The 10253-nt window shown below is 40.7% G+C and overlaps 1 protein-coding gene across 1 annotated transcript in view; it reads right to left on the bottom strand.

The window, feature by feature from the left end:
• Positions 1–9879, bottom strand: part of PRKCE (protein kinase C epsilon) — a 278127-nt gene extending 268248 nt beyond the window's left edge. The window contains exon 1 of the mRNA XM_003203888.4: positions 9532–9879. Coding sequence (XP_003203936.2) covers positions 9532–9879 — 348 coding nt within the window. The remainder of the gene's footprint in view (positions 1–9531) is intronic.
• Between the last annotated feature and the right edge of the window lie 374 nt (positions 9880–10253).

Genomic DNA, 10253 nt, shown 5'->3' with positions numbered 1-10253 from the left:
TCATCCCCCAGCCTGTATTGGTGCATGCAATTATTCCTCCCTAGGTGTAAGACCCTACACTTGCTTGTGTTGAACCTCATCCTGTTTCTTACTGCCCAGCTCTCCAGCCTGTCCAGGTCTCGCTGAATGGCAGCACAGCCTTCAGGCGTGTCAGCCAATCCTCCCAACTTCATATCATCAGCAAACTTGCTGATGGTGGCCACTATCCCCTCATCAAGGTCATTGATGAAGATGTTGAAGAAGAAAACAAGCAAGGTATGAACTCCAGTGTTCTAAAGGTGTAAAGGCAATACAGGGTAACGGGGAAGGAAAAGGCAAAGAATCTCAGACAGAAAAAAAAGATTCCTCAACTTGAATAACATAAGAAAAAACAAAAGTGAATGCAGCATGTGTGATCTCTAGCCTTTCCCTTTCTAACAAATTCTCATTGTTTTCACAGACCATGGATCAACCTCACTTCAAAATAAAGAGAAGCTGACAAATGCCACAAAGTTTTATGCAATGAGTAAATACGGTCCCAGCAAGAAAATTATATTTGCAATAGCTTTCTGTAAAAAATTTCATTCATGTAGCCTGCTAGCATTGCCAACAACAAAATCTTAGGCAGTCTTGTGAAGGTCAGTATCGTTTATTGACCATTTTGAAACCAGAAGAGATAAAGGACGGTGGAGAACTGGCAGCAGAAGTCAGAACAGATGATAAAAAGGAAACTGAAAGAAAACAAGGAAGGAGAAAACACTGCTATCATTCTGGTTTATGTTCCACAAAACAAAGCAATGTCATTACAAGCATTTCCTTCACACTCTCTTACAATACGCACCCATCTTTTCTTCAGAATCACAACACTACTGTATCTGCTTCATTGCCGCCACTTTACTACTTGTCTAAACATACTTGTAATTTTTAATATCTGGCAAAGCCATACATTTTTAATCAGGTTAAAAAGGCCAGCGTCCTGAAAAAAATGACAAGTTCTTGCCTTAGTTTCTGCTAGGACAGAATTTATCACACCAGATGCTCTGAAGAGAACAACTCTCTCCCAAATGAAACTAAGACAGTTCTAAAATGTGCTATGAAACCCTGGTTCCCCGTAATAAGTTGTCTGACACATACTGATACTGTGAAGAGCTGAAGGATACTCAGTTTGAAACCCAATTTAAGTTTGCCTACCCTAAATGAAGATTAAAGACACAGAGATACCATGTGGGCTGTTCAAACAAGGCAGATATGAAATTTATTTGGTAACACCTGACCATTATTGATGCCGTTTTGCTCCCACATGCAATGAAATTGCCCAGCAGGATATCAAAAACCACTAAAATGATTCTGTTGTCTGTAACAATTAAATCAACTCAAATTAGTTGATACAAAGCAAAAAGGGCTGCCTGCTAAACTGTGATGGAATCAAGCTTTGCCTTTTCTTTATATTATAAAAACAAAAGTCTTCACTTTTTTTTTTACTTCTGTTTTTCAACAATTTAAGTCCTACAGAATTAAGTGGGGGAAGAGGAGGAAATCCTATTAGAATCATGTAGCATCTCTCTAACGCTGTTTCCAATAAAAGTTAGAACTCCCATTAGATTTAACATGAACATGACAACATGACTAGATTTTTCAGCTGTGCTGTTCAGACGTGAGATTTTGGCTTCTGTAACTTCTATTAAGTCACAGCAATGAAAATTCAAGATTTTTTAATTCATAGAGGTATATAAGCGAGAAGACACTGAAATCAACTTTACTAGCAATTCAAGATACTGTGACTAATGATAAGAATGGACAGCAATTCTGCAGATGCTCTTAAATTCTACTCATTTGCCTTTTGTCTTGTACAATGTGGTATAAAGTACATAACTATCATTAAACTTACTCAATCTCCAAAATTATGTATCAGTTTTACAGTTGCAGTTTCATGCTAATATTGCCAAATATACTTCTAAAATCTTCTGTCTGCCAAATAGGAAAGTGGTCACTTAGAAACACAAGGTTGAAACTTTTGCCAGCCTTCTGTAATGACTGCTTTGCCCCCAGATGGCAGAAACTCCTGTTAACTGCTACAATTTGCATGACTTAAAAGAACGAGCGAGATAGCTCACTTCTTACGATCTTACTCAGTCTAATTCCTTGCAAGAGACAAAAGGGTTAGTTTGCTTCCCCCTCAAAATGGCTGCTTTCCAAGCTGTCTTTACACTTCTGATCTTATTCCACATCCAGATAGTTCCAGCCCCACCTTTCCATGCGTATGGAGGGAAAGTCTCTTCTCTCTGACTACAGATTTCCCATTACTGGCATACTGTGTCATTTCCAAAACCTCTCAGCATGAACTGGATGGAATAGATATCTTTTTTCTGCCTTACAGTCTAGTAAATGGGGTGAGGGAAAGGGGATTACGACAGTATTGGATAAAGCAGGAATGAATTCAACCATACAATTCCAATCAGAAATATTTTCACCTTCATTTTTTTATACAAAGTATTCACATACATCCCTTCAAAGTCTGAAACCCCAATCCCATTTTGTTTAAAGTTTAGTTTAGGGAGTGGAAAGTAATTGCACTTAGAGGCCAAGTCCTACAGTTCCAACTTAAATCCTCACTTCAGCAGTATTTAAAGAATTCTGGATGGGGAGGGCAGAGATTTAGTGTTGATGGCTGAGGAAAGTAGAAACCAGGCTTGCATACATAAGATTTTCAGAAGAATAAATCAGTAAGGGTAAAATGAAAGCAAAGGATGTTGTTAAATGGTATTTATTCTCAGTTTTCCTTGGAACACAGGCCTAAATTCAGGAAATAATTTAAACAGCCTGAATAAAATTCAGTGAGCCCAGTGAACCCACTGAACTTGGTGGTTTACTCACAAGCCATGAAGTTCTGCACAGTGCCTATGGAAATGCTTGGGCTACAGTGATGTGCATTGTCTAAAAACTGGATCAAAAGTTGTATAATCAATGGATATACAAATGGTATATAAATATATCCAGGAGCTTGGCTAATATAATTTATATTGGAGTAATGAGAAAAAGTCACTCACCCTGTCCTGAGCTCACAAGATGAACTCCAACGGAGCAGATCTCCAGAGAGATCCTTCCCCACTGGCAGTCAGCTCTTAAATGGGTCTAGGAGAGGTGCAGCCAGGCTCCACCCCTTCCTGCAGCACAGGTGATTTGCCTTCACCTGTGCTCCCATGGCTGACTCATTGCTCGCCTCAGGTGATCAATCAGAGGTTCAGGCCGTGATTCAGCAGCCCCATACAAAAGGAAAACATAGGAACAGTTGTTATCAGATTTGGACATTTCTAGAAGTCTAGCTTAGAACTAGTAATACCTATAAATTGAATTACGTTACCGGCAACATTATCCTACAGTTTCTACAGAGCTCAGTAGAAGTGTTGTCCTAGTCACTACCAGCATTGTTCTTAGAAGCAGTAAGAGGAACTTCAGTCAGTCATAGGGTCAAATCCTGACCTACAAATATGATGATTCAGTGCTAAGTGAAAACCATGTTTGACTACACTCGCAGGGACTTTAAAACTGACAGTCTGAGCAAAGCAGGCAAAAATAAAATAAAAATATTAATAATCCAAAACCAACAAAGCAAACAAACAATAACCAATAGGTTAGTGAGCACTGAAAGGTCATCCACTAAATAGTCAATTCGCCTATGCCTGCTCATCATTGTCTCCTATACACACAGCTTTCTGCTGCTGCTTAAGAGGCAGCTGGAGTACTTAGAGCAGCAGCCACTACTGATAATTCTTCTTCAGGTTTCTCTCCATGCCACATCTCTTTCTTTCCGTACATTGCCCTTTCCCTACAGCAGTGGCTGCAGAGGCAGTTTTTTGCCCTCCGTGACTCCTCAGAAGGCTGGGAAGCACTGCAGGTGAGCAGGAGCTGATGGGAGAGAACATTTCTAGCAAGGAGTAGGAGTAGACTTGTGCAGCTGCAGAAAGGGATTGATATGAGGGAGTGGGTGAGCTGCATGATGACTGTACCACATCCACAGCAGTGAAGGAAAAGAGGAGGCTCAGATGGAGACAGGATGAGGGAGAAGGCAAAACACTTGTACTAAGCACTCTCCAACATTCCCCCTCTGCCCTTCACAATTGCCCACCCTCAGAATTGCATGAAGTCCATGTGAAGCCTTACTGGCCGCTGCTCATGCCCCAGCCTCACAGACCTTGCCCAGTGCCAGCCTTGTAATGCAGAAACCTACCCAACAAGACAGCAGTTTCCCTTCCATTTCAACAAATATTCTTCTGATAACAATGCTTTTCAGCAGCTTGTGAACTGTAGTTCAGATGAGATGTAAAGCTTTCACAAACAACATGCAAGGCCTTTCAGCACCACCTGTTCAGCCAGTCAATGAAAATAAAAATGAAAATACACTGCAATCACATGCTGCTATCCCAATGACAACCTTCAACAGAGTTACCCATGCAGTGACCCATGATAAGATGATCATGACCCCACTCTCTGCTCACCAGCTATAAGAGATCACCTACTGACTGAATGAGGTGTCATTTCAGCAACAGAAAAGGCAGAAGGCTACTAAATAAATGAACAAACTACTCCTCTCTGCCCCAAGAAACCCATCCTCTGATAAGCCCCTGAGTAGTTTTCTCAGTTAATTTGGATGAGAAGCAGGAAGGAGACGGATGTACTTCCCAAGTAAACGGACAGCTCACAGGATTAAGGACTCAGATGTGTTTTAATTCTTCCCCTGCTATTCCCTTCTCAATTCCTTATTGCCCTTTCTCTGAAGCGCTGCTAGATTTTCTACTGCATGGAGTACTTGTTCTTCTTATTGCTAGCCATGTCAAAGCCAGGAGCGGATGTCTATAGTCTGCTTGCATCTGCTCATTACATCAATCACACCTTATGAGAGGTAAGCACTATGACAATCAGAGCGGCATTGCCCTAAACTTTACAGACTGCAGTTTGGAGACCCAAGACGCAGTCTTTCCAATTGGAAAACTTCATCAGTAGTATGCTATAAGCATGATAGAAAACCATGTAACTCAGTAGCAAAAGGAGTACGTAAAACAGTGTCCATTTTTCCCCTTCCATCTCCCATAACTCATCATCAAATTGCTGCTGAGATATTGCATTAATTCATAAGAAACTTGCTTTACGCAATGGTGGCACAGCTGCATGACTAACTTCACATTAATAACATGGAAATATGAAAGACTGCTTTTAAAAGTATGTTCAAAAAGATCTTACGAATCAACAATGAAGTAGAAATAAAGGAAGACTAGAAGATATTTAAGGCTAGCGCGGAGAAGCTCACTGAAATCTGTGTTTTAATTTTTCACTGACAGTGTTAGGGATTATTTAAAACAGCAGTGAATTGAACTTGATTAATTAACCTAAATACAGCTGTGAAATTTTCTGAGTGGAAATACAGGCTTTTCTTGCTAAATGTTGTGACGTTCTGGCTGATTAAGTTCTGCTACTCAGCCAGCAAAAGGATTTCTTAGGACAACTCAATAGGGTTTCTCATGTACAGTCAAGCTAATGGCTAAGACCCTTAGATGGAGTCTTTGGCATCGGTCCAGTTACACTGATTTCATCTATGGCCAACTCTGAAAAGTGGACATGAACTCAGAAGCCATACTACCAGTCATCCAAACCCATAAATATTGATCATTCTAATTCACAAAAGTATAATCACAAGGCTAGATTAAAGGTTAAAGGAATCTTCCTTTCTGATTTAAGATCTACAGATAAAAGTGTAGCTACAGTATCAACTCAACTGCACTGCAAACATATACTGTGTTTACATATGCAATATGTAAGAAAAATAAATGAAGAAATATTTTGTTATTACACAAATCACATAACTCAAAAAATACAGGTTTTTTTTTTTTCAGTAAGAACTTTCATGTTGTTTATTGTACTGCATTTTCTATTTATCAAGACGTAATTCCCTCAATAACCTTTTGAAAATGCTTTGTGCCATTCTGTATAACATTTCATTCACTTACAGGAATAAGTCTGCAATTGAAAGCTTGCTTTGAAACTGCAGTGTAGCCAGTGCTTAAAAAAATAAAATCTGCAACACTGATACTTTGATTATGCTATGGCTGCTTTTCCAGTGGTGCATCAATACAGACATCTCCTTAATTATCACTAACCAAACCAAATATTCTCTTATTGACCCTTCTTTAAAGGAAACGTACATATTTTGTTTAGAAGCATCCATCTAGTAAAATATGAACTAGCATGTTAGGCCACAACTTATTTTTTCTGCATATGTATGCTCAGAAAATATAAATATCATAAATAGACAGAAAATATAAAAATCATTCATGCAACCGCTGAATACTCTGCAGAAAAAAGGAACTGGAATTTTGCACATTTATCTTACCCATTCCAATACAATAGATGCTATCATGATTTCAAGCTTTGTGCTTGTTTATCATTAGTGTTTCCACTGTAACCATGGCACCAGGATATAGCACAGGTTTAACAGTGAGAAAAATACCCAGTATTTTCCTAAAAAACTCATCTGTCACAAAACACACAAGCACATGAACACAATGGCAAAATAAATAAACAAATAAATAAATGAAAAGAGAAAAGAAAAAGAAAAAAAAACAAGGTAGGCAAGCAGGCAAAACAGAGGAATTATTTCTTTTCAGGGAAAAAAAAAAGAACTAAAACATTATTTCTGAGCAAGTCCTTTTTTCATCTTGGACTTCTGACAAGAGTCTAGAAATATGTAACAGCATAAGTCATAACCTTGGGCCTAGTGCAGATAAAACAAATACTGAAATTTTCTTACAGAAATGCATGCAGTGTTATGCAAAATTCAGTGCATTAAAGCAATTAGTATATTGGCAAGAGCTGCTCTCAAAATACGAGCATTTTCTCAGAGCTATTTCAACAGTGACAGTCCAATCCTGCAAGATCTGTTGCATCATTCTGAAGGTAAAAAGGGGCGGGAATGCAATTAATTGCATCAAACAGACTCAGTAGACTCAACAAGTACATGGTACCCATTGCAACTCTTAGGAATCCTTAAAGGGAAACACTCAGTATGGCATAAAAATATTTTATATTCTCCACCAATGTTTATAGCTTGATATTGGTATTTCAAGCATGAAGGAGGAATTTGCTTCTGTGATAGCTGCTTTTAATTTGCTTGCCATAGAGTTGAGGAAGGGTGCTACAAAAACATCTGCCTTGAATGCCAAGAGCTTAATGAAGGAATTAGTCCTATTACTAAACAGAAGAAAAAAAAAAACAACCCGGAAACATATCAGATCTTAGTCTTACATTGATTTAGGCCATGTGCATTTTCAATGCCCTGTGACAGACATTCACCTAACTCAGTTCAGAGTAGACTTATTTTTTGCAAGTTTTAATACAGACTCCAGACACTGGTGAAGATAACAATAAATCTATGTACATCACTGTACACTCTATTGAGATGTCATAGCCACTGGCCTTATTTAAGTTAGTGAAATCAGATGAACAAACAGTGTAATTCTGTAAAAGCCAATTCTCTGGGGTTCCTTACCTATTAACAGTGCAATAAACACACTCAGCATTACAATAACAAAGACACCTTTTGTAAAATTGGAGATTTTGGAAAAGTAAAGTACAATTCTACGAATGCCTGCACCCTCTAGTTCCAACTGTATTTCAGAGGGGGTGGTGTTCTCTGTGTATTATATGCACTGCACAAGCACAATGAGGACTTACAGCACAAAAATAAAATAAAAAAGAAGTAAATGATGCTTTAGATACCATATTATACTGAGCTAACCAATTACGATCCAGTGTCACTTACTCAACTCTGTACACAACACACAACAGCAATCCCTCCCTTGTCTCCTCCCACCCAGTGGATGCTGGACAGCAATGAATCCTGGTGCATTAAAATACAGCATTTATCTGATTCAGCTATTTAGTTCCCCCCAGAACGTGTTTACAATGGGCCCGTTAAATTCCACTATTTACCCAGGGAACAGGTTTGGATGTTTGAACTCACCTCAGAAATTAGAGCCAGGATATACCCTCACACGCCAGCCCACCAAAATTCAAACCTGGCATCAGTAACCTGCAAGGTCCTTCCAGATTTGGCAACACACTCAGAACGTGTACCAAGCACAGAAGGAAAATATATTATTATTCCTTCACTAAAAATCCATGATGACATCCTCATTCCATTGGTCTCATTGATGAAATACCCTCTGATTTCAGAAGGACCACAACACAATTATCATTCAATCCAGGTAAAAGACATCTGCAATACTGCTGCATTTGTCTTTTCCTGATTTGGCTTTTTTTTTTTTCTCTTGCCTACCACTGAGTTTTATGATCCAAGCTTACTAATGTGTAGCTTTTATACAGCACCAGAATAAGCTAGATCTTAATTATCACAATGTAACATGTAGAAGAAGTGGACAATATTTTGAAGTAGTAAACGTAGAAGTTGTAACAGTGAAGTTATTTAGGTCTTAATCAGCATAAATAGAGCCTCCCCATTGTTCTGATGTCTCTTTATACCACTGCATCAAGTAAAGGAGCTTCAAAGGATATGTGAAGCTCAGAGCTGTTAACTCTTGCTATTTTCACTTTGTCCTGGGTTCTTCAATTGCCAACAAAACATCACCCTAACCATAACAAATAAACATGCAAAGATGAGTGTATACACTTCAGATGGATGGCCAGGCAGGGCACATTTAAAATTAGAAGGCAGTTACTATTGTTTTAAACATCTTATCTAAAGAATACGCCATTTAACCATTTAGCTGCAGAAATGTGTATATTCCTGTTTCCTGTGCTTCTTTTTGTTTTATTTTCAGCACTAAATCACAGTACCTGAGGCAGTCAGACCAAGGATTTTGTGGCTTTTTTGTATTCGCACTGAGGCGCGTTCGCCTCTGGGTCTTTGAAATGCAGTAGAAGCTGTTCAACACATTGTGTATACAGGCAGCATCTGCCTGCTTGGGGCCAAAATCCACCAGAATCCTTTTATCAATTTCAGGCATTTGAAGAAGCACTGCATTAGGTCTATGCATAAAGGTCCAGACCATCTAGGGGAAGGAGGAGCACCAGCACTGATGCAGTGAGCTTTCAAGTGACACGATGGCCCTGAAGTGTCTGGTATCAGAGGTCAGACCTGGGTTTTTAAGGCTTGTCATGACCTCATCACTGCTTTGTCACTTCACACCGAAATGAACAAAGTCTAAAAGCTGGCTCTGTGTTTTGTCATACTGTATGGATGGATTGCTTGGAGGCTTTGAACAGCAAGATAGCTGGACCTGTCTTTATGTAACATAATTTCAGAAGTGGTAATTATACACCTCTTAGAGACGCCGTATTTTTCTTTCTTCCCATACCTACAGATCACAGGCATTAGACAGACAGTAACCACAACTATCTGGGTATAACAAAGTGCGGAAATAATGAAAAGCCTCCTGAGCCATGGCATGCCCTTGGCAACCTAGCTCTGCAATATAGATTTTGCACCCAGAGCAATGCCACCAATACACGCATCTCTGTACGGGCAGCATGGGCACTCACCCAGTCCTCGAAGTGGCGGCTCCCGTTCTGCAGCAGGTCCTCGAACTGTATAGTGCAGTTAGCTACAAAATCGTCGTACCCGATGGGGGCATCGTGGAAAACAGCCATCTCTATCTTCCTGCCGTTGCAAACGTCAGTGACAAATTCATCGTTCCACGCGGGACTGTTGGTCTTTTGCTTGGTGGAGGTCTGCCCAATCCTGGAGTCGTCCACATTGAGGGCTATGTAAGGGTCCAGCAGGAAGGTCTGCGGCCTGGGGCCCACCGCATGCCTCAAGGACCACGCCGTGGGCTTCAGATTCACCGCCTCGCAGATCTTGATCTTCAGCAAGCCATTGAAAACCACCATGGCTGGACGGACGGCAGCACTTTCCCGGGATCAGGCACTGGCACGACGCGCTCGCACAGAGCGGAGGGAGGAGGGCTCGCCAATAAATAGGGGCAGGTCTGGGAGAGGGGGAGCGGGACGCCGTGCGGGTCCCCTCGCGTCGCCGCCGCCGTTACCTTGGATTATTTCGCCTTCGCTCTTGCGACACCCAGTGAATGCATTTATTTTCTCGCCCGTGCTTCTAACGGAAAACAAGGGAGGGGGGCCGCAGGGGAGGGGGAGGCTGCAGGAACCCCCGAAGGCGATCCCGATCCGGGAGGCGCGGACCCCGAGCAAAAGCCTCCTCCCGCACCTACACCATAATCCCGGCCGGGGCTCCTCGAAGGGGGCAGCGC

Source organism: Meleagris gallopavo, chromosome 2 (genome assembly GCF_000146605.3).
Source record: "Meleagris gallopavo isolate NT-WF06-2002-E0010 breed Aviagen turkey brand Nicholas breeding stock chromosome 2, Turkey_5.1, whole genome shotgun sequence".
NCBI classification, from domain to species: domain Eukaryota; kingdom Metazoa; phylum Chordata; class Aves; order Galliformes; family Phasianidae; genus Meleagris; species Meleagris gallopavo.
This window is presented reverse-complemented; position numbering and strand designations above follow the sequence as displayed.